General features: G+C 41.7%; 1 protein-coding gene across 1 annotated transcript in view; it reads right to left on the bottom strand.

Moving 5' to 3' along the window:
• Positions 1 to 5,091: 5,091 nt before the first annotated feature.
• Positions 5,092 to 24,926, bottom strand: part of CARNMT1 (carnosine N-methyltransferase 1) — a 40,860-nt gene continuing 21,025 nt past the window's right edge. Inside the window, exons 4-8 of the mRNA XM_004612959.2 lie at positions 21,035 to 21,175; positions 19,890 to 20,068; positions 16,863 to 16,976; positions 9,072 to 9,175; positions 5,092 to 7,682 (exon numbers count right to left, since the gene is read on the bottom strand). Of these exons, the coding sequence (XP_004613016.2) occupies positions 7,581 to 7,682; positions 9,072 to 9,175; positions 16,863 to 16,976; positions 19,890 to 20,068; positions 21,035 to 21,175 (640 nt within the window). The 3' untranslated portion in view covers positions 5,092 to 7,580. The remainder of the gene's footprint in view (positions 7,683 to 9,071; positions 9,176 to 16,862; positions 16,977 to 19,889; positions 20,069 to 21,034; positions 21,176 to 24,926) is intronic.

The raw sequence follows: 24,926 nt of genomic DNA, 5'->3' as shown, positions 1-24,926 counted from the left end.
CTTCTGCCCCACCAAATGACCCAACAGTCACTGGCTTGGTCTCTATCACTAGAGACAAGCAGGCATTTCCTAGAGTTCGACATGGAGCACAGAGTAAACCACGCGCCCCCGGGCTCCCTCCCACGGCGACTACTCCGAGGTTCCGAAGCAGATGCGCTCCTTCCGCTTGGCAGGCGGTTTCCCATCCTAGGAGCGTGGCAGAGCTTGGCTGTCCACCTGCTGTCAGACAGCTGCAGAGAACACGTGGGCGAGGCTGCAAGGCTGTTAGGGTTCCTTTCCTCTAAGGCTTTCATCCTAGGAATGGAATAGCCGAATCCTAAGATGGATGTGTACATTTAAACTTTCTTCCCCTTTTGAGTCACACCTGGCAATGCTCAGGCGTTACTCCTGGCTCTGCACTCAAGAATCACTCCTGGCAGTGCTCAGGGGACCAACTGGGATGCTGGGGGTCGAACCAGGTGGGCAGTGTGCAATACCCTACCCTATATCGCTCGGGCCTGTGTTTAGACTTTTAACAAGCCACCAAAGTTTTCAAAAGCCTCTGTACCGTATTACCCTCTCAAGAGCAGGATATGAGTTACAGTTCAACATATTATACCATGTGGATGGCCAAATTTAACTTTATTCATACCAATCTTACGTGCCCTATTGTAGTTTTAAAATTCCACTCGAGGGACCATGACTCACTGTGTGATGAGTGGTCAGGTTTCTTGACCTTCCCTCCCCCAGTGTCGTTTCCCTCCAGAGTTCGTGCCCATCATGTGCCCTGTGGTAAGCTTCCGGGGGAGTGTGGGGGTGTGGGGGATGTTTCTTCCCTTTTTTTTATTTTGCGACCATTCCCAGCAGTGCTCCAGGGTCCATGGTACGACAGGAATAAAACCTGGCTGTCAGCAAATAAAGTAGGAGTTCCATTGTGAAACATGACAAGTTTCCTTGATACTCTTGATTTGTCCTTTTACACTGCTGCTGCTGTCCCTGTCTTCATGGAAGGTAGGGTTTCAGGAATACCCACTAGGAGGAGCTCTGTTCAGTTTGACCAGTTGGCCTCTTGTGCTGGCACAAAACAAATCTTCATCTCAGTCGTTTGGTAGTAATTCTTTGGTACCTGTAGAGCACAACCTACACCCCACCCCACCCTTTTAACTTAAAGAACTTAAATGTCCTGGGTTGGAGAGATACTACAGCAGGTAGGATGCTTGCCTTACACATAGCTGATCTAGACTTGATCCCAGCACCCCACAGGGTTCTGGGGCCAGAAGTGTTAGATACTTCAGCACCATCACATGTGGCCCATAAACCAAAAGCAGAAACAACTTCGATACCTTTCCCTAGGTTTATTCTTAGGCATTTAGGAATTTTTGTAAATAGTTTTCTTTCTTACACCATCCCACCTCTTCTTTTTCCTTTTTCTATTTTCTGGATTGAGTCCATTGCCGCTGCTTTGAAGTCTCTTTTAAAGGCTCACAAAGAGACAGAGAGCTCCAGGTCACATCCCAGGTTCAGTATCTGGAAGCTCATGGTCTCAGGAGCACTGCTGCAAGTAATACCAGGGCAATGGAAACCTACTGCTGCATACTGCCTAAAACAGACATACAAAAAGGGTGCTCAAAGAGCTTGAGTGTGCTTCACTTCTAGGTCTAAGTTACAATCAGATTCACAAACAAATTGTGCATTCATTGATTTTTCTTTTTTGTCTTTTTGGGTCATACCTGGCAAATCACAGGGGTTACCCCTGGCTCATGCATGCACTCAAGAATTACTCCTGGCAGTGCTCGGGGGACCGTATGGGATGCTGGGAATCGAACCTGGGTCTGCCTCATGCAAAACAAACGCCCTACCCGCTGTGGTATCTCGCCAGCTCCTGATTTCTACTTAACTTTGGTTTATTTTCCTTTTCTTTACATACAGTGGCTACTAAGTTGATTTTATGAGCTGGAGGGTTCAGGAGGTAAGGCGCTTGCCTTGCATGTAGCTGCCATCATAGATGGTCCGCTGAGCACCATCAGTGATCCCAAGCACAGAACCAGGAATAAGCTATGAGCACCAAAAAGGGTAGCCCCCAAATCAAAATGTTGCTGATTTTAGCTTTTTCTCCCTTTTCAAATACAAACATTTGAAACTACAAAATGTATCTGAAACATTTGAAATACATTCTTTGTAATTTCTTTGGTGATTCTTACCTGTTAAACTTTCCAAGTGTCTTGTTTTTTATTTGTTATTGATTTTAATTCCATTCTACCTTAATTCCAGTTGTCTAAAGCCTTAGTTTACCAGATCTAGTTTAATGATCCATCATGTATAGATCCAGATACTGGGCACAGTGCTGAACATGGATCTTAGTGGCTAGCAGTACTTTTCAAAGCTTACATCTTCGATTTGTGTGTCATTTTGACGTGTTATGCAGGTAGATTCTTTTCAAAAAAAACTTATTTTTGTAGTTCCATCAAGTTTGGCTTCTGGGGCCAGAGTCCCAGTTTGTATGCAGAGGCCCAGGTTCATTCCTTAACATCCCATACACCCCTGAACATCACCAGGAGTGACCCCCAAGCAGCTGCTGTGGTCCCCAAACAGCCCCACATTTTATCTGCATGGTTTTTCTATCCCTTTCTTTTTTAGATTTTTACTCCCCCACTCTCCCTTCCTTGGCTGCTGTCAGACCACACAGGTGACACGTGTGGCTCAAGCGTCAGGCGGCAGTACTCGCATGCTCAGCTGTGGTTCCACAGAAGTAGCACTGTGTCACTGTGGTACTTGCACACATGCCTCCAGGGCACGGCAGTAGTGTTCCGACCACTGCCTTGCCAGAGGTCACACTTCCTGGCGCTGTCACTATGCCGGGTGTCCCAGCCTCTTCTGTGGTGCGTGCATACACCCTTTCTTGAACTGCTTGCTGCACAGGGGTCGCACACAGCAGAGCTGCCGGGTCACTCTACACACACATTCTCTCTCTACACACACAGGGGAGGGCACACCCAGTGGTGCCCAGGGCTTACTCCTGGCACTGCTCAGGGGACCATATAAGCTGCACGGTATTAAACCTAGGTCACTCACTGTACCTCTAGCTCAAGCCCCCCTACTTGCATATTTAATCTCTCTTGAAGAAATCATGCATAATTTGGTCTTGCTTTTCCAAGTGTTCTGAAAATTTTTAATTAGGATGTATAGTGTACTGACAAAATGTAAATTACTGATATGGCTGGATTTAGATATGGTTTTACCATTCACATTCCCTCCCTTTTGGGAGCCAGGACTTACACTTGAGAAAGGCATGAACTGTATCCAAGATCATTTCCCACCCCCCCCCCCCATTTTTGTTACTCTGCACCCATTTTACTGGATTCTTTTTAAGTAACTGAAATTGTTTTTAGGGGGTTTGGGGGTTTTTTTGTTTTGTTTTGTTTTAAGCGATACCCAGAAATGCTCAGGGATAACTCCTAGCTCTGTGCTCAGGAATTACTCCTGGTGGACTTGGGGGGACCATATGGGGTGCCGGAGATTGAACCCAGGTCAGCCACATCAAGGCAAGGGACCTACCCACTGTATGTTTGTGGGTAATCTCAAACCCCTCCTTTTAATCTCTTGATACTTTATACACTTTACCTCTAATTTATAAAAATAAAGTTTACCGTAAGAATTGCAATACATTTTTTTTGAGGGGGGAGGGCGTCTTTCTTGGGCCATACCCACTGATGCTTGGGGCTTATTCCTGGTGGGCTCAAGATCATACAGGGTACCAGGGAATGAACCTAGTCAGCTGCATGTGTGGCAAACACCCTACACTCTGTGCTATTTCTCTGGCTTTAAGATACCACTCTTTAGCCATTAATCTACGGCAAATAGCTCAGGTTTCCTGATAAATCATTAAAACTAAATGCCACTTTTTCCTATCATACTGACAAAATGAGAAGATTAGCAATATCCAGTATTAAGTTAGGGAAAGGATGCAAAGTTAATTTCAAACAGTCTTCTTAGAGGGGAACTTGACTGAAAATGCACATATACACCAAGTGGATTATTTCACTTCTAAATAGCATTTGGGAGCAATTACCAAACAAATAACAAGCATGTCAGTGTCATGGGGGGCAATATACCAATTAAATTTTGTGCCCTCTCTTCCATTATCTATTGTTTTGTTAAATTCTTGACATCTTTAATTATCCCCTTGCCCCCCAGATTCTACTGGAACGTCGTCCAAATGGTCACTATTACATATATGTCTTTAAGTTATTGATTATCATATTTTATCACTGTCTCTAGCAGTCAACAAAATCTTAAACTTAATCCATGTGCTTTCATGTATTTCACTTATAAGCAAATAACCTGGTAAAAAGCCACTTGAAATAAGTAACATTAGGGCCAGGAGATAATATAATGGGGAAGACTATCTGGTGCTTCACAAGCGCTGATCGTAGTTAGATCTCTGGCATCGCAGAGGCTCTCCCCCAAGCACCTACCAGAACTGATCCCAGAACCAGGAGTAAATTCTAAGTACTGCAGATGTGAGCCAAAAGCAAAAATGGTAAGTAGGGGGTGATGACGTATGTATAAGTATTAATCCTCTCACAGATGAGGAAAACACTCTAAGTGCCTTGTCTAAACTCACATATAATAAGTAACGCAGGAAAAGGACCTCAGGCTATTCAAGACCAATGTTTGTCCTACCAGTATCTAGCTCTGAAACGCTTTACTGGCTTTCTTTATAATTAATTTTATATCAATTAACAAAACTAGAGATCAGAATAAATAAAGCTTACTATACTCAAGAAACAAATACTTGGGCTGGAGCAATAGCACATCGGGTAGAGCGTTTGCCTTGCATGCGGCCGACCCATGTTCGAACCCAGGTTCAATTCCCAGCATCTCATATGGTCCCCTAGGCACTGCCAGGAGTAGTTCCTGAGTGCAAAGCCAGGAGTAACCCCTGTGCATCGCCGGGTGTGACCCAAAAAGCAAAAAAAAAAAAAATACTAATTTTTTCCTAGCCTCATAAACAACAAGACTAATTTAAGGACTCAAAAAATACATATATTAGCTAAAATTCCTCTAGCTGGTGATTACTAACTTAGATGGAAACAAACAAGCAAATACTGTTTCATAGCAATTGGCAGAGTTTAATATTCCAGAAAAATTAAGTCCATCATACACATTAAAAATATAGGAAATTTCATGCAGATATGAAGCTTCCAATTCAGCCTCTGCGGCAACTGTTGAGACTTACATATAGATACAGTACATTTTACAGATCCCAAACTTAATTTTAAATGGTGATTTATACAGCTTCTCTTTGTATTTTACATATCTCACCTTGCTCACTTGATTAGCAAATTCTTACCTGCACCATTTCTGATTATTGGGGAAGGAAAAAAAAAAAGCCAGCACAATGATCTGTCTCTTCCTGCTTTATGAAAATAAATGAAGACATTTGTGTATAGAGCTGACTTAAGAAAACAACATTAAGGCTTACATATTTCAGTAGCTATGACTATACATAATATAAATTTAAATCTCCCAGAGACACCTCTATTACTGATTGATACCACAATTTTCAAGTTTAGAATATATTTAAACTGCAAAGGCTCTAAGAGAAAAGTGATGAAAATGGACATTTAAAAAATAGTACTCATGATTTGGGAAAAATTAAAAACAATAGCTTTTAGCATTAACTAAAGTTTAAGCTATAATTTAGAAATATGGGTAACATTATTAAAAGTATAAAACGTAATAACAAACTTTTTAATAAAGCTAACCCACCGGTGTCAATCTGTTTTGCTCTCTGAAGAGAACAAGATCATTTGTTTTGATATGAGCTAGAAAGAGTGAATACTAGTCAGTGGATAAAAAGCAGTTCTCGGTTATTCAAAAACAAGCTTTCCTGTCAATGGATTGTTTAAAAATGCTTAGGCTCCTTGTAAGTTTCTTTCTTAAAAAAAATTTGTTTTATTTTCTTCCCTCTATTGATTTCAAGTTCATTTATATGGTAAATAGTAAAAATTTTTAATGAATGAACATCTGTGAAGTATTGAGGGATACAAATAAGAAAAAAAAATCTTAACAATTTCAAGTTTCTCTAACTTAACATGTCAAAACTAACTTCGTGGAAACCTTACATACAGCCTCAGGACCTAAAGGGCAGCGGCTACCGGAGAGTTCTCAGTGTGTGCAGAAAAGGCCCTGCTGGGAAGATCCAACCAAACTGTGCAAGAAAGCCCTAACCTTACAATATGGATCTAAAGATTTACAAGAATTACTTTTAAAAAATGACATTTAAGGTATCAGCACTCTACTGAGATAAAGTCTATCTTACTCAAATTGCCATATAGGTTATTCAATGCCATCACAATCATCTGTGAAAATGTTCAACAAGAGTACTTACTTCCTTTTCTCCAAGAAAAGGAGAAACATTAGTCAACTTGAATTTTCCAAGCTACTGGAAAAAGGTTAATAAACATTTTTTAAAAATACAAAGGAAAACTTCCTCCAATAAAGATCTACTAGAGGTAGAAATTTAAAGCAGCAAACATTGTTTTAGCTCCAACTACTGGGAAACAAAATTGGTGTTAAAATGAAATTAATGGTGCTGCTCACAAAAGAGACGACACAGACCACGGGTAGTAATTCTTCCCTGAATTTCATGCTCAAAATTTCCCCACGTTAATACTATCATGACTGGTTTTCAATTGTCCTAACAACAATCAAAATAAAAAAAGTGCTTGCTTTTGTGATCCAGGCAATCTAAAGAAAAGACAATATTGTAAACATCTCACTGACAAACTGTATTAGTTGAAATTATATCTTTTCTACAGGGCAGATTTTATTCTTATTCCCCCAGTTTCCTAGCAGTACCTTTACCAAAGGCTTTTGTTCCTCAATTAAAATGTCATCATACATCGAGTATCATACATTTTAAAGTAACCCATGATAAGTACACTTTCAAAAAGTATCAGTTGCAGCCAAAAGACTTACTTGTATGCATTTTACTGGCCTATGATCCTACTGTATTTAGCATTTCTGAAGAAAAACAAAACAAAACAAAATAATGCTTCTCTAAGTTCAGCTGAGCGAGGAAAAAAAATAACATTAATGATTAAAGAATAGACACATCATATGTATAGACTTCTTAGGTCCATAATAAAAGTCCCAATTCCAGATGCTGAATGTGACAGAGGATTCTTATACCCTTCTAAAATTAACATGTGTGATGAATACAAAGCAAAAACAAGACTGTTACGGAATCCAATACTATTAGTCGATAGGTATGGCAGACTTGCAACGGACAGTTTCATGAAGATACTGGAGGTAAAGTTTTTCCTAGTGAAAGACAATTCTGGACTTCAAGAACATAAAGTGTACTTGAAGCCATTTCCTCCATTTTTACTTGGTTAGTACAAATATGCATGGCATAGTATATTTCTGAAAAAGCAATAGACATATTAAGAAAATAGACGCTATTTCTAAATTTTGTTAGGAATAAGAAGGCACCACTGATTTGAGGTTGTGTCCTGTCACTGTGATAGTTGACTTTGAGTTGTTTATTTCAGCATTTGCTCTTTTTTTCCCCCTAGTGATATCACTGGCGACCATTACTGTGGTTTACGGACCACAAACAAGACACATTCATAGTAGTATTTCATCATGGAGAGATCATTCACAGTATATGTTGACAAGACAGATTCTTTTTCTACCTGCAAAGTAAGCAATAATTATAGTCAAGCTAATGAGACTATAGTAACATTAACAAATACTAAGCCCTTGGAAGGAACTGACACTACTGAAACATAGTCCTGCTAGTAATGTATTACCTAAAATCATCCCAGATGATTGGTATAGGTGCCCCAAATTTACAAAGAACAGGTTGCTCTTAACTCGGCCAGACAATGCTCCGGACCCGAATCGGGGCCAGCAACACCGGAGATCCGGATGGAGGAGGTGCAGCCACCACACCTTCTCCAGATGGAGCCCTGGCGACACTGAGCAGCAACTAACACGGCTCCAGGATGCGGGACTGGGACACATCCGAACCGCGCGGCCGCATTAGTGGCCACTCGACCTTTTCTAAAAATTGAAAACATACAATCTTTTAATGGAAAACTAATTATCAAATGCTTCCTTAGTAGGGCTGTCTTTTTTGGGGGGAACTCCCACAACAATAGTGAGTTTTGTGTTGAAAATATGGAACATAATCAAGGTAAAGAGAAAATGAAGTGAAATTCATCAGTTATACAGTTGGGGTGGGGGATGGGGGTATACTGGGGATTTTGGTGGTGGAATATGGGCACTGGTGAAGGGATGGTGTTTGAATATTGTATAACTGAGACATAAACCTGAGAACTTTGTAACTTTCCACATGGTGATAAAATTAAAATTAAAAAAAAAAAACAGGTTGCTCAATATCACTCTGCTCATCAGGATTCAGACTTGGGGAGCCTACTTCCAGAGCATGACCTCGTGTGCATACATTTGTTTTATTTAAAGATATTTTTTCTTTTTTTCTTTCTTTTTTTTTCTTTTTTAAATATAGGGACCATTCTTGACACAGGGGCTGTGGTGCCAGAGATGAAACTCAAGGCTTTGCACATACAAAGCACGTGCTCTACCACTTGTGCTGTGTCTCTGGACCCTACTGCTCTTTATTTTAAGAATAAATCAGTTGTTTTATCTTTTAACTGAATAGGATGTTTCTAAATAAATCTACAAATGAAACACAGCAGTAAAATACCATGCATAATAAAACTCATGACAGAAAGGGCGAACAGTACAGTACCCCCTAACAGTTGCCTCTCCACTTTATCTGCTCCATCAAACCTAGTCTATGAAGAAAGTATTACAAAGGTCAATATTATGGTAGTGACCAGATATCATTTATTGAACACTTTAGTCAATGTATTATACTTTTCCCTTTACATATATGTTATCCCAAATCCTTCTAATTCTAAAAGCCAAATACTGATTTCATGTGATAAATGAGAGAACAGAGAGGTTAAGAGGTAAAAACTACTCACTGTCCTAATATCACCAATGCTGTTCAAATGCACTGGAAAATAAACTCTTGTAATACCTCATTCCATCCTTACCTCTACTTGGAATCCATACTGTAGAACAACATTTTTTATGTCCTCATAGCTCAATTCTATGGAAAGTTCATTTGCCAAATTTTCAAAGTGGTATAGAAGCGGACCTGTGATTTAAAGAAACAGTGAATGAATACTTGAACATAAACACACAGTACTTTGTGTTAGACTGAACTCAAGTACAGGAAGCTGAGCAGTAGACGGGACAAACATGAAAAATAATGTATCCATACATTTGCCAACGAACAGAAAGACTTCAGCCCACCAATTTGACATTCAAATACTGGACCTACACTATGAGCGTCCCTCTGTACACCAGTCTGTGCCACTTCTTGAGGCTTATACTTAGAATTTTTGAGCTGCAGAAGCAGTGAAGCAGAATACTAAATTCCCAGGTGCTAAAGAAATACTGTCCTCATGATTCTATAAAGCAACTACAACCGTCACAAATATAGACTATCACGTTAAAAAAGAAGAGCTTGTTCATGAGTTTGAGTAGGAGAAACAAGGCAGAAGTACAGACAAGAGTTTTTCCTGGTGGACGGGAGGGGGGAGGGCAAGAGGGATAGGTGTGGGGCCACACCTGGCAGTACTCAGTTTTTACTCCTAGCTCTGTGCTCAGAGGATGTGGTGCTGAGGACTGAATCGAGGCAGGCCAGATGCACCTGTCTTGTGTGTGTCTAATTCAATGTTGTACTAACTCTCCAGTACCCAACGATTTTTTCTTTCTTTTTGGGTCTCACCCAGTAGTACTCAGGGGAACTCTGTACTCAGAGACCACTGAGGATCACAGGTGATGCTGGGAATCAAACCCGGGTCAGCTATAGTCAAACAGACAAGAATTCCTGAAAGGAACTAGAGACAGTAAAACTGACCACCAACAGTCCATATCCCAGCTCTAACAGCTACTATTATGCAGCTAAGGGCAAGTCACCGAGACTCTCATCTGAAACATGAATTTATTAGGAACTTAGTATGTAACATACTTGCCATAAATACAGCACTAAGTAAATAACAGTATTACAACTGGGTCTAGAACTTAGACTTATTTTTCTCTCACTCTATTTTTCCAAGGAACTAGTATCTGATTCAAACCTGATTTTTCAATCTTTTAGCCTTTCACAATGTGACCATTTCATCAAGCTCATGCAGACAACATTATCACTCAACACAGTTAAAGATCAAGACTAATACAGACCATCTTCATCATATATCATCCAATCATTATCTTTCAATGAGTTAGTTACAAATCCAGGACCAAATCATCACCCCATCCCCACCCTCACTCATGCAGTATACTAATCGCTGGCAATAAAAGCAAGCAAACAGGACAAAGTTTTTGCTCCTCAAAGGTCCTTCACTTTGTGGAACACAATTAGGATTACTGAGATTTTCTCTTTTTCTTTTTACCCTATGTAAGTAACTAGTAAAGAAAAGTTAGGAATATATGTTAGTGTTTTCAAATAATAGCAATGCATGCCAGGAATGACACTCAGTGGTAAAACATGTGTCTTGCATGCATAAGAGCTGGACACACACACACACATACACATCATGACCATCCCAAAGTCTTGACACTCAGTGGTAAAACATGTGTCTTGCATGCATAAGAGCTGGGCACATACACACACACATCATGACCATCCCAAAGTCTTGACACTCAGTGGTAAAACATGTGTCTTGCATGCATTAGAGCTGGGGACACACACACACACACACACACACACACACACACACACACACACACACACACACACACACCACCATCACCATCCCCCAAGACCATTCCAAAGTCTTGAGGCCTTTTTATATGAACATGAAACCCATAACAGTCCTCCCTCCTTCACTTTTGGCCACTCAGTGTTATCAGTAGTATTCTCTTGGCGTGTTTATGGAACTGTGGAGTGCTGGGATCACGCCTGGCATGCCTGCATGTAAAACACGGGTGCCTTCTGAACTGCCTGTCTCCCAGGTCCCTCTCCCACTTGAAAGCTTATGCTGTGTCTCCTACATTATTTTAAATAATAATGGACCAGGACCGGGATGATTTGGTCCTGGATTTGTAACTAACACATTGAAAAATAAAGATTGGATGATAAATGATGAAGATGGTCTGGATTAGTCTTGATCTTTAACTGTGCTGAGTGATAATGTTGTCTGCATGAGCTTGATGAAATGGTCACAATGTAAAAGGTTAAAAGACTGAAAAATAAGGTTTGAATCAGATTCTAGTTCCTTGGAAAAACAGAATGAGAGAAAAGTAAGTATAAGTTCTAGACCCAGTTGTAATACTACTTAGTGCTGCATTTATGGCATATATGTAATATACTGAGTCATAATAAATTTATGTTTCAGATGAGTCTCAGTGACTTTCACTTAGCTCCATGGTTTTAAATAATAATGTAGGAAATAATAATGTCAAACAACATTATTTGATTTCATCTACGTATGATCATTCTAATTCTTATATACTCAGATGACCTCCTTTTAAGTATTCCAACTAAGAGCCAATTTTCCAAACTCAATTTTTAGGAATACTCCAAAATCTTTCTGAAATCAAATTTTAATATAATCTATCAAAGTTTCTAGTTCTCTCAGTATAGTATTAAAATGAACTTAAACTACGTAAGTGTTGCACTACTCAATGATATTTTTCATGTAATTAATAGCTTTTAAAAACTAGACTATAAAATTCAATTAAAGTCTTAAAATTCCTGGTTTTGATTTTTTTCTTTTTTAATTTCTGGGGGAGGCCATTCCTGGTGATGCTAAAAGCATTCTCTTGGCTCTTTGCAAAGGGATCATGCCCAACAAGCTTGAGGAACCTTAGGTGGTACAGGCAACTGAACTTGAATCCACTGTGTGCAAAGCAGACCTCTAAATGTATTATCTTCTCCAGCCTTTAAGTTTCTTTTTGTATCCATCATAATACAGAGGATCCCAGGTGGGGCTGAGATCTCTAAGCCTGCTCGTGACTGGGCCTCCTCCACCCAGACCCCCTATTTTCCAGTAGCTTGGCAGCCACACCCACAAACTGCCCCAGCCCATGTAATCCCATCAACAGCCAAGATCCAGAGACTATAAAACAAAGCTCCAGGGGGAAGGTAGCAAAGGGGGGTATACTGGGGATATTGGTGGTGGAGAATGTGCACTGGTGGAGGGATGGGAGTTTGTTCATTGTGCAATTGTAACCCAAACACGAAAGCTTGTATTATTTCACGGTGATTCAATAAAATTTTAAAAAATAAAAACTAAAACCACATCCTATCTAACAAAAAAAAAAAAAAAGCACCCAGAATGTAAATGTGGCCGCTCGACCTGTTATTGCCAAGTTCTCCCTCTCGGAGAACCTGGCAAGGTACTGAGAGCATCCTGCCCGCATAGCAGAGCCTGGCAAGCTTTCTGTGGCATATTCGATATGCCAAAGACAGTAACAATGATGGGTCTCATTCCCTTGACCCTGAAAGAGCCTCCAATGCAGCCCTGTTGGGAAGGATGAGTAAGAAGAGGCTGCTAAAATCTCAGGGCTAGGACAAATGGAGACGTTACTGGCGCCCACTAGAGCAAATCAATAATCAACGGGGTTACAGCGATACTGTGATCCATCATGATACTTACGACAGTAGAATGTACAAGTAGCATCTGTAATTTTCACACCATTTCAGTTCTGGTGTTATGTATTACAGTCTTCTATTAGGAACAGAACTTTGACAGATATATGTGTACATATTTCAAATATTCCCTTAGATGGTAAATTTCCAGGTCAAAGAGAATAAGCATTTTTTTACTTACTTGATTCATTGCCAAGATATTTTCTGAAAGACTGGGCCAGCGAGATAGTAAAGAGGGTAGGGCACTTGCTTTGCAAGCCGCTAACCCAAATATGCTCCCTGGCACCCCATAGGAACATGCAGCCTCTGAGTGCAGAGCCAGAGGAAAGCCCTGAGCACCACCTCGCGGGAGCCAAAAACCAAAGAAGGGCAGGGGAAGAGATGCAAAATCCTCTGTATTATTCACTATAGAAATTGCCAGTGCTTATTCTAATACCTCAGTGCTTATTCTAATACCTTAGTAAGTTAACAGGTCAGCTATCTTGGATAACCCACCAGCAGTTTCTTCGACACGGGCACGCTTGCAATGTCAAGAGTAGGCATTTACCCAAGGGAAATAAAGACAGGCAGTCCCACACAAAAATGGTCCTCACGTTTACAGCATAACACAGCCCACTCATAACCCTAATAATCTAAGAATGACCCAACTTTCCTTCAACCAGCAAACCAAATGTAGTACACTCATATACTGTGGTATTACTCACCGTTAAAAACGAACAATCAACAAGCAACAAGGATGAATTTCAGAAATACTGTGCTGAGGAAAATAAGCCAGGCACAAATAGGAATTGCCCCTAGACTGGGCTGGGGAGGATACGCACTGCACAAAGTAGGCCCCGAGTTCAGCCCCCAGCCTGCCCTGCTTCCAGCATCACCGAGTCCCGAGGCACCTAGCGCGACTGTGTCCTGCACATGGTGTGCCCAGCATTCGGTCAGGTGATGGAATACGGGCCAGACTGGGCTCAGATCCCATAAACAGGGTTCTGGAGTCTTACCCCCAACCACATACATAAACAAAATAACCCAACTGATGACATAATTCCAAAATCAACAGTAACAACACAATGACGACTGCCATGGTACTTTTGGGGGATAAGAGAAAAGTCTTGATAGTGGGTACACTATTATCCATCTTGCAAAATGCACCCCACTGTACACTAAAAAATGTGAGTTCTGTGGTGGCAACTATACAGAAAATGACTTAAGAAGGAAAAATAAGCATTTTAATCGTACAAATTTCTTTTTACAGACTTGTTTGGTAAGAGGAGAATGATAGTTTAATCTGCATTTCCTTGTGGCTATGCAGTTTTTCCTACTACCTAGTCACCCATTCTTTAAATGAACATTTACTAGCCACTTAGCCTGGCACTGGATATATAAACAATGAATAAAACATGGGCACACTCCTCAAGGAGTTCTTAATTTCCTCAACTCTCAGATCTCCTCATATTCTTTTAATGGACCTAACAAAAGAAGCAAAAATTATTCCTTTCTTTGACCACAAATATGATGCAAACTTATATTTTAAAAAAGCTCAAATTGGGGCTGGAGTGATAGCACAGCGGGTAGGGCGTGTGCCTTGCCCTCGGCTGACCTGGGTTCGATTCCCAGCATCCCATATGGTCCCCTGAGCACTGCCAGGAGTGATTCCTAAGTGCAGAGCCAGGAGTAACCCCTGTACAACGCCAGGTGTGACCCAAAAAGAAAAAAAAAAAGCTGAAATAACCCCCCAGCACCATCTTGTCACACTCAGGAGAAGAAAGCTGGCAGGCACCACAACACCAGAGAATTCTCCGGGCCCCATACCGAGCCGGTATCTCTGGGACCCCCAGATGGAGCAGGTGCCATCTCCCCGCCTTCTCCAGATGGAATCCCGGCAACCACGAGATTCTACAAGCATGGCTCCGGTATGTGGCTACAGGACTACTCCTCCGAATAGACCTTTCCTGATATACATAGTGAGCAACGGAAAATAAATGATCTAGCATTTGCCCTGGCCCAAAACTGGAGAGAGAGAGAGAGCGGCGACAAGCGGGTTCACACGAGATGTGAGGTGGAACCAGCCCCTCTCCCTGCCCCGACAAGGCCCACAAATGGCTCCTGACTCCTGAAATGGCCATGATCCCAGAGGCACACAGACCAATTTCAGACCCAGCGACTTTTGGCAGAAATGCATCCGGACTGAGCACTCAATTACAGCACTGTGCCACCCAGGGTGGAGAAAGGTGTTTGTCCCTTCTGCCTTTTCTCCCCAGCGGCACAGTGGCCCGCCACCTTTTCAGCAGTCATGCCTGGACAGCCAGGTGTGAGACTGCAGTGACGTGACACTCGGGGCCTCACGGGATGGGGGGTGGAACTGGCCCCTCTCCCCGCCCCAATGAGGCCCCAAGTTGCTGCCCATGAACGGCTCCTGGCTCCTGAACGGCCATGATCCCAGAGGCACACAAAACAATTTTAGAACCCAGCAGCTTATGGCAGAAATCCCTCCAGATTTATTACTAAAATATCAGAAATCCAAAATGCTCTTCATATCAGCAACAGAAAGCAAATTATCTAATGATGCCTTTTTGGCAGGTCTGAATGTTGGGGAAATTTCCAAATAATAATGGTGGATCTTTTGTTGAAATACTGAATGTGATCAAAGCAGAGAGAAAGTGGAAATCATCCATCACATAGGCGGGGGAGGGGCAGGGGGTATACTGGGGTTCTTGGTGGTGGAGGGTATGCACTGGTGAGGGGATAGGTGTTCAATCATTGTATGACTGAGACTTAGACTGGAAAACTTTGTAACTCTTCTCACGGTGATTCAATTAAAAAAAAAGCTGAAATAACCAAAAATTAAACATAAAAGTAAACCCAGACCTATCTCTAGTCCTAATACAGCCAACCAACTTAAAAGCTTAATGTATCCACTTGTATTTTTCCTTAATGCATTAGTATGAAACATTACTTCTGTATCTCAACATTCATCAGTCTTTTGTCTCTTGCATATCTAATTTATCTAACATTTTTTTAACAGATAGTTTCCCGCTAAAAAGCAGCAGTGACATTTGGAAAGAAGGTTGATCTCAGGGCTAGAGAGAGGAAAAGTACAAGTCCCCGACGTGCCAGAAAACAATGCTCCAAAGAGAGCCCAGGAGAAGCAGCGAGCCCAGAGCGGGCCCCACTGCCAAACCCTGCACAAATTCACTGAAGTCACTCACTTACATCCTGAGGTTCTAGACGTTTCTGGTAAAAGAGAGATGTTTAGGAAGAAAACAAAACTTAACTGCTTTCATAATTAAAAACTTTTGTTTTACTCTAGTCAGGCCCTGCATCTTATTTTGACACCCGAGCCAGGCTCCTGGGGCAGTCAAGATGCTACCGGGCCTGATGTCACAGTCTCAGCCTGCTCAGAACATGAGTCCCATCACACTGCCAGTTAGTATTCTCAGGGCCACGAGCGAGGGCTGGGGAGACAGCTCAAAGGGAGAGAGTAGTGTGCTGGGCTTGGGCACTCCCTGGCTGAAGCCCCGGCTGCAAAAAGAAATGGGGGGGGGGGGGAAACAAAGACACACACACACACACACACACACACACACACAAACGCAACTGCCGAGAGACGCCCCAGTGTGAACAGACGAGAATCATAAGTTGAAAACGTCATAAACTGAAAATACACGCCGGGAGCTCCCTGCCACAGCCCGCACAGTGCAGAGGGGAATGCAATGGTTCCATTCGAAAGCATGAGGAATGCCTGACTTTCCAGTGAAGGTTTGGGTCTTCTAACTCTTCAGGAGGAGTGAGCAAGGACTGAAGAGACAACTCTAATTAGACAGGCTGAAGCCCATGGAAATTTCAAGGTTTTAAATATATTTTAAATATATACAATACAGTTTATACAATAATTACAACTTTCTGAACAGCACTGTCAAGTTACCAAAATTTGGTAATCAATTTAAGGTGTAAAATTATTATTATTATATTATTATTATTATTTTTGCTTTTGGGGTCATACCCAGCGATGCACAGGGCTTACTCCTAGCTCATGCACTCAGGAATTACCCCTGGTGGTGCTTGGGGGACCATATGGGATTCTGGGAATCAAATCCAGGTTGGCCCTGTGCAAGGCAAACGCCCTACCCGCTGTGCTATTACTCCAGCCCCCAAAGTGTAAAATCTTAATAAACACTAAAGAACTTACCTAAATTTATCCAAATTCCTCCTGGCTTCAGTATTTTCCATATCGTGTCAATATAATCAATCACATTGTGAGCTGTGTCTATGAAGAAGCAGGTAGCAATACAGTCCCAGGTATCTGTTCAAGGAAAATCAAATTACTGCTTTGTTACTTTTCTTGTTCTTTTGGTAAATCTTCTAGTGTTCCTTTAACCTCAGTTATGATGAAGTAATATTCACTCTAAATTTACCTTGTGACTAACTGGGCAATGCGTCATTCCTGTAGGTTACAGAAAGAACAGGTGCTTGTCAATGAATCCCCACCCTTGGAGGTTCAACCTTAGATGTGCCATTCCTCGTTTTCACTTCATGTGGGTCCTCCGCTTTGGAGAATGCCATCTCAACCTGACAAGTCCTCTCAGCTCCCAAACCCCCACCTGAAGAAGCCTGTATTTTCTCTTGAACACATCTCCCTCTCTCTCCCCAACTCCTCATTTTTCTCTAAACAAAACTAGTTTGTTTCAAACATATTTTTTTCTTCTGTTGGGGGCCATACCCACAGTGCTCAGATGTTACTCCTAGAGGTGCTCAGAGGACCATGTGGGATGCTGGGGATTGAACTCAGGTCAGCTGCAAATGCCTTCTTTTTTTTCAAGCTTTTTAATTTGCGGGGGGGCACACCTGGTGATGCTCAACTCCTGGCTCTACACTCAGGAATCGCTCCTGGTGGTGCTCGGGGAACCATAACGGGAAGCCGGGGATAGAACCTGGGCCAGCCACATGGAAAGCAAATGCCCTCCCCTCTGGACAATCCCTCCGGCCCCATGAAAACACACTTTTCAAGAGAGAAACAAATGGCATCAAGACACTTAAATGTTTACCAATGTTTCAAGTAACTGCCTCTGAAAGAGGGTGCTGGAGGCGGCCAGAGGCAGTAGGTGGATGGGAAGAAACTATTTCCCGCTTGGAAGCTGCAGACTAGCGAAGAGCCTGGCTGAAAGGGCGTCTATGAATACTGGCACGAAGAGCACCCGATCCGTCAGGACCCCCTCCACCGGCTCCCCTTCCCAGCTATGTTCCGGACGAAAGTGACTTTACTGACCTGAGTGATCATTTCCAACTACATCACCCGTATTGTGAGACATTATAAGTACTGATGTTCAGGGAAAAATTAACACCATCTTGTCACGCCTCTGCTCAGCTCCCCCTATGGCTTCCCACTGCTCTAAGAACAATCTGCAGTCCTGGCCCCAGCCTGCCTAGCCCCTTCACTGGCCCCCCAGCTAATCTCCCACCACAGTGTCCACTGCCCACCACATCCCCAACTCCCCCTGTGCTTCCTCCTCGAGCTGAACCAAGCCCTCCCCACCCACCCAGTTTTCTTGCCATGACTCGTCTGTGACAGACTCTCAAATGACTGGTGTTTTCACTTTGTGTGTGGGGGGTGGGGGAGAAGAACACGTTCTTTGCTTAATTTTTTTTTTTAATTTTTGGTTTTGGGTCACACCAAGCAGTGCCAGGGCTTATTCATGCTTCGCTCCGCGCCCAAGGAGGTGCCGGGGATGAAACCTGGGTCGGTCGTGTGAAAGGCCAGAGACCTACCTGCAGTACTAAGGCTCAGCTCTCTGCCCAATTTCTGACTTCTAATCTTATAAAGGTCTTCCCCAACAACTTTTCTTCCATTTTGTTTTGAGTCAGGGGTTATTCCTGACACTGCACTCAGCACCTGCCCCTGCTAGGCTCAGGGGATCATATGGATTCTAGAGGTCACACCAAGGCTGGCTGCCAGGCAAGAGCCCTCCCCGATGAACAGTCGCTCCAGATCCTGCCGTGATAACTTTCTACAAAACACAAGCCTTTCTCCTCATTTTACATTCTCCATTGCCCTTTAAAAAAAAAAAAAAAAAACCACGATGTTTTGTTACGGCGTCTATTCCCTAGATGGGTAGATGGGTCGTTCCCTTGATACAGGGACTTTGTATTTATTACTTGCTCTTTTCCCCAATGCCTTAAATTTACTTGGTACTTAGCAAGTGCTCAGTAAATACCTGTTGAGTGATTTTGTTAGCTACTTGGTGTTCTGTCCCCTCTTGTTTCTATGCTAATAACCCACACTCCCCGTGTACATCTCCTCCTCTCTAGAGGCTAGAAAGAAATGAACAGTTTTCTAGGCTGAGTCCGGACTTCACAACCTTCCAGTCATCACCAATTAAATTCCCACACTTTCCTTTCCCCTTCCAGCCATGCTAGTCTACCATCTACAACTAACTGTATTAACTCATATCCCTGTGCCTCTTTTTTTTTTCCCATTTAAAGAGTGATCCTTTTCCTGTGCCTCTTTCTGAATGGAATATTTCCCATCCTTCAAGTCAGAGCCTTTCCACAAAAAAAGTTCTTCTTGCAATTATGCATTTCCACCTTTACTCCATTTGTTACTTATCTAAACTTTGCTTACAGTTATTATAATAATAACCCCTACATTATTATAATAACCTCTACAGATTATAAATTTTGTAAATGACCATATTCTACACTTTCCCCGCCCCAAAGGAGTCCTACTTGGTGGTGCTCGAAAGACCGTGAATCCTTGGGCTGAACCCAGGCTTCCAGGATGCAAAGCATGAGCACTGGACCTTTGAGTTATATTTCCAGCCCCCCTCGTACTTACTGTCTTTTATTTCCCATCAGTCTCATAAAAACCTTGAAAATGATCCACATTGAACCAAAGACAGTACAGAAGGTAAGGGGCTTGCCTTGCATGCAGCAGACATGGTTTGACTCCAGATGGGAAGGTGCCTGCTCGTCTGAATCCCTAGCACCAGACAGTCCCCTGAGCACTGCCGAGGGTCACTCCTGCACACAGCGTCAGGTACATCCTCTGAGCACTGCTGCGGTCTGGCCCCAAGACAAGCAAAAGTACTCCGAATTGCCACTAGAGAATACATTATATACTGCCGCTAAAATAAATAACCAAAACTTTGGCTTAGCATACATAAGTTTATGAAATCTAGAACGAAGGACAAGATCTTTAGAATGGCCGCACTGGACTTACTGCATTCTGAGTATATCTCCTGAAAATCTCCTGCTGTCATAGAAAAGTTAGAACCAGGAGGAAGACTGTGGGGATCAACATCAGGGAAAAAGATGGGTCGAATCTGGTCAGCTGACCTCCGGTTATTGCTAAACTGATGAATCCAAGGGTAAAGCTTATATTTATTAATCTCAGAACATCTGCAAATATGAGCATAAAATTCAACGTTAACTAAGCATTTTAACCAAGAAAAACTACTTTAAATACTAAAAATAGGAAATCTGTCTGAAGGTTTACTTATATAATTCTTTTAATATACAAGTATCAGAAATTCACCCCACCCTATTTTCTGAAAATGCAAATATACATGTAGACGTATAACCAATAATGGATTGCAAGACAGGAAAAAATTAAATTGGATTCAAATATGTAAGCACGGTATTTTAATTCTTAAAAATGTGTTTCTGAACTTCAAACTAAAGTAAAAAAAAGTCACGAATATTCTCCCCCTGAAATTGTAGTGACTTTGTTCCCTATTTTAATTATTCTGTATAACTCTTGCTTTTTGCCTTCTTATCAACCTGATTGATAATGCCATTATAGAGAACATATTATGACACAAGGCAGCAAATTATTTTCCCTCTCACACGTCTTTTGGCCTTTAAAACAAACAGGGGGAAAAATTCCACAATTATTTCCAACTATCTTTTAATAGAAATCAAATAATTTTACGAGATCTTTTCCATATCAGATCAAGTCATGTAAGCATATCTGGCCACAGAAGGAGAATATGACTAAGGGAGATAAAGCTCTGAGACCACCACACTGTACTCTTACTCCACTAGAGAAACCAAGGGGAAGGCGTTTTCAATGAGAAAATATACTTTTTTAGATCATATTTAGTCCTGAAAATTCTGGTCAAAAATTCTTACAATTTCATGAAATGCCCAGTCACTTTCTAAAAAGCCACTTAGCAATCATGAGACATCATTCTTTTAACTGGGCAACTGATTCATTAAAGTGGTGATTTGTGTAAGAAATATGACTGTAATAAAATAAACAATGCCTCATAATCATCTTCAAATTCAGAATGGCTAGAGAAAAAAAAAAGAAATTCAATCTAATTCTGAGAAAATTACATTTCCAGCAAAAAATAAATTAAATACCTGTTGAGTACAAAGTTGGAAGAAAAGAGCATAAAAAAACTCCATTCATTTCCTTGACAAGCATAACCTAGCATAGCTATTTCCCAGGCAAGTCTTCCTAATCCAGCACCAGGTACCAGAATATTTACTTTAGAAGGATCCCTGAAATGAAATAAGGCAATTATGTCCAACCCCTTTAAATAAAATAAGAAAGACAAAACCTACATTAAAAACTAAAACTTATCTTATTCAAGAGTTTGGCTTCTTAAAATTAGGAAATACTTCTAAATATCGATAAAGTAAAGGTATAAGGAATTACATGGTCAGATGTGAAACAAGGGTTTTATTCCTAAAATTCTACTTTTAGAAAAATAAAATGTATCAGCCTTATATCCAAGTATTTATGAAGTCATGCACATTCCATGCAGCTGACACCTGAACGGCTGTGTCCGGGTCTATCCTCCCAAAGGAAAATGAATACCTATAAAGAGACTGAACATATAGAGTAAAACAAAATGCAACTATTTCTGAAATCATCTGCTATACAACCATTTAACTAAGAACATTGCATATAGTTTCCCTGTGTGTGTGTGTGTGGGGGGGGTGTTATCATGCCCAGCTGTGCTCAGGAGATCACTCCTGGTGCAGCCACAAGCAAGGTAAACACCTTCCCCTCTGTATTACTTCCCCAGCCCCTATAGATTTTACTTTTTAAATTTTTAATTTGTGTTGAATCACCATGAGATAGTTACAAAGCTGTTCATGACTGGGATGAATCGTGCAATGTTCCCACACCCGTCCCTTCCCCAGTACACATTTTCCACCACCAGTTTCCCTCCTGCCCCTCTGCCCCCTGCCTCCCTATAGATTTTAATGCACCAGATGTTTTTTAAATGTATTTCATTTGGAGGGGGAAAGTCTCATTAACAAAACAGAAAATTGATAACTAAGGAAATATGCTGGCAAATACATTACATCAAGACAGGGATTCACAACCCACGTGTTCTCCACTTACTAGCGTACTATTCTTACACATTTCCTTTGTTTTAACAGCTGCCTTTCTTTTTATTGTAACACTGATTTACAAAGTTGTTCATAGTACAGTTGTGCCCCTCCCTCCACCAGTGTCCCCAGTTTCCCACCCACCACCTCAAGTTTGCCCCCTCTGCAGGCACAAATTTACTTCATATTTCTTGTCACAACAAAAAGGCAAACAGAATTATCAATAAAAGTCATTTGTAGTTGTTATGCCTTACAATGGTGTTACTAAAGTCATTGCTGAGGACTTACTGAGCTGCCTGGTGCTAACTGAACATTCTGTGTTACTGTTTTGCCATGAGCTCAGTGGTTTTCCACGCACCTTTCCCATTAACTCTGCTGTGCTCCTACTGAACTGACAGTACTGTGGAATGTGGAGGCCACAGGCTCCAGGGGCCTCGGGGCTGGGATGAAGGGGCATGATGAGGTTCAGTTGTGCAGCTGGGCCGTTTCTATGGCAGGGGATGTTGGGTGTGGGTGGGAAATGCTAGGTCTTCAGGCAGAAAGGGGGAGCTGCCCCAGCTCATCCCAAGAAGGCCTGAGTGCTCAGCCTTGAGACTGGTCCACTGTGACAATTTAGCTAACTGGCATTCTTTTTGAGAACTTGTGGACTGGGCAGTTTCTATGCTGGAGGTTGTGGAACAGGTCTACCTGGGGAAATCACTTTTTTTTTTTCCTACTTTCAAATTTAAAACCCTACCAAAGCAAAGGACTGGAGATATAGCACAGCGGGTAGGGCGTTCGCCTTGCATGCGGCTGACCTGGATTCAATTCCTCCGTCCCTCTCAAGAGCCCGGCAAACTACTGACAGTATCTCGCCCACACGTAGGAGCCTGGCAAGCAACCCGTGGCGTATTTGATATGCCAAAAACAGTAACAACAAGTCTCACAATGAAGACGTTATTGGTGCCTGCTCGAGCAAATTGATGAAAACAGGACAACGGCGCTATGACAGTGCTACAGCACTACCAAAGCAAAAACCTTCCTCAAGAATTCTGGCAAACTGGTAAAATACTAAGGGAACAAAGGGCATTCTTTTTTATTTTTTGGTTTGGGGGCCACACCTGGAGATGCTCAGGGGTTACTCCTGGCTCTGCACTCAGGAAATACTGCTGGCGGTCTTCAGGGGTTCATATGGGATGCCAGGGATCAAACCTAGGTTGGCTGCACACAAGGTAAGCGCCTTACTTGCTGTACTTTCGACAGAGTCCCAGAAACGATATTCTTACTGGCATTCTTATACAAAGAGAAAACATAAAATCAGAGGGCATTATGTTAATTAACAAGAATGGTGCAAAATGCTCCCTAAAGCTGGGTTCTTCACTAGATTTTTTTCTGTTGGGTCTTCCTAAATTATATTAACAGTATGTGTTAAGTACATCTGATCATAATAATATATATATATATTTATAAGTGCAGTACAGGGCCTCCGCACCTCTCTCCAACCCTTCTCAGTGTGTCTGAAGAAGTAATAGATAACAATGGCATCATCTTTTGAAAATCAACTACTTCTCTGTTAAATGTCAGCAGTGCTGGGGATTGAACTAGGGTCTCACACATACAAGGCAAATGCTCCATCATTAAGCCAATCCCCAGCCCTGCTCCAAGTATTTTACCAGCAGTGAATTTATTTCTTCAGCGGCTTTTTAGAATACACAGAAGTTATCTCTGTTAATAGCTGAAGATCAGTCAAGACAAAACATTTTTAGGTCAGCATGATACTTGACTGACCCCTGATGGTAGGAGTCTGCAAAATTTTTCAGCACCAAAGTACTGTTAGGGTATCAGAATTACAGAGATTTCACTGTTCAAAGTAATAAAAGCCACTGATCAGTTCTGGCTACTGAAGATTTAAAATGTCGCTTCTATTGACTGAGATGCATTGCAAATGTAAAATAAACACAAGATTTCAAAGAATGAGTAATAAAAACAAATGTAAAATATCTACTGTTGATTGCATGATGAAATAGTTTATATATTCTGGGCTATTAAGGTATATTAATTTTGTTGCTTCTATTTACTTTCATACTTGCCTACTAGATAATGTAAAATATGTGGGTTGCATTATATTTCTATTTTATAGTGCTGGTTCCTACCAAGAAATCATTTTTTTAAAAGACCACAATGTTGAGCTATGATAAATGAAGTAATACTACAAACTACTTTATGAGTCTTTAAAACAGAGAACACATTGCGTTACACAGCAGTTCATACACATGGAGCTCAAATAAGAAATATCAGAATAACAAATTTTATCAGCAATTATCTCTAGGAAGAGGGAAGAATGTGCTCTGTGCAGTTTGCAGGACAATTTTACTCTATCTGTATTGTTTCCTTAAAAAATATAGACAAAAAAATATTTTCTAAAGTATATACACACACACACACACACACACACACACACACACACACACACACATATACACATATATAGAACATCAAGGTGCAGGCTGGAGCGATAGCACAGCAGGTAGGGCGTTTGCCTTGCATGCAGCTGACCTGGGTTCAATCCCCAGCATCCCATATGGTCCCCAAACACCGCCAGTAGTAACCCCTGAGCATCACTGGGTGTGACCCAAAAAGAAAAAAAAATTGGGGACTGGAGGGAAAGCACAGCAAGGAGGGCGTTTGCCTTGCACTCGGCCGACCGGGGTTCAATTCCCAGCATCCCATATGGTCCCCTGAGCAGCGCCAGGAGTAATTCCTGAGTGCAAAGCCAGGAGTGACCCTGTGCATCGCCGGGTGTGACCCAAAAACCAAAACAAAAAAAAAACCCAAAAAATCAAGGTGTGATATGTTGTGCATCCCACCCTGCTCCCCCTCCCCCCCACCGGCTCTGCACTCAGGGAGCACTCCCGGTGTGATATGTGCACCC

The sequence above is a fragment of the Sorex araneus genome, chromosome 1 (assembly GCF_027595985.1).
Source record: "Sorex araneus isolate mSorAra2 chromosome 1, mSorAra2.pri, whole genome shotgun sequence".
NCBI classification, from domain to species: Eukaryota; Metazoa; Chordata; class Mammalia; order Eulipotyphla; family Soricidae; genus Sorex; species Sorex araneus.
The sequence above is the reverse complement of the archived record's forward strand: the minus strand, read 5'-3'. Positions and strand labels throughout refer to the sequence as shown.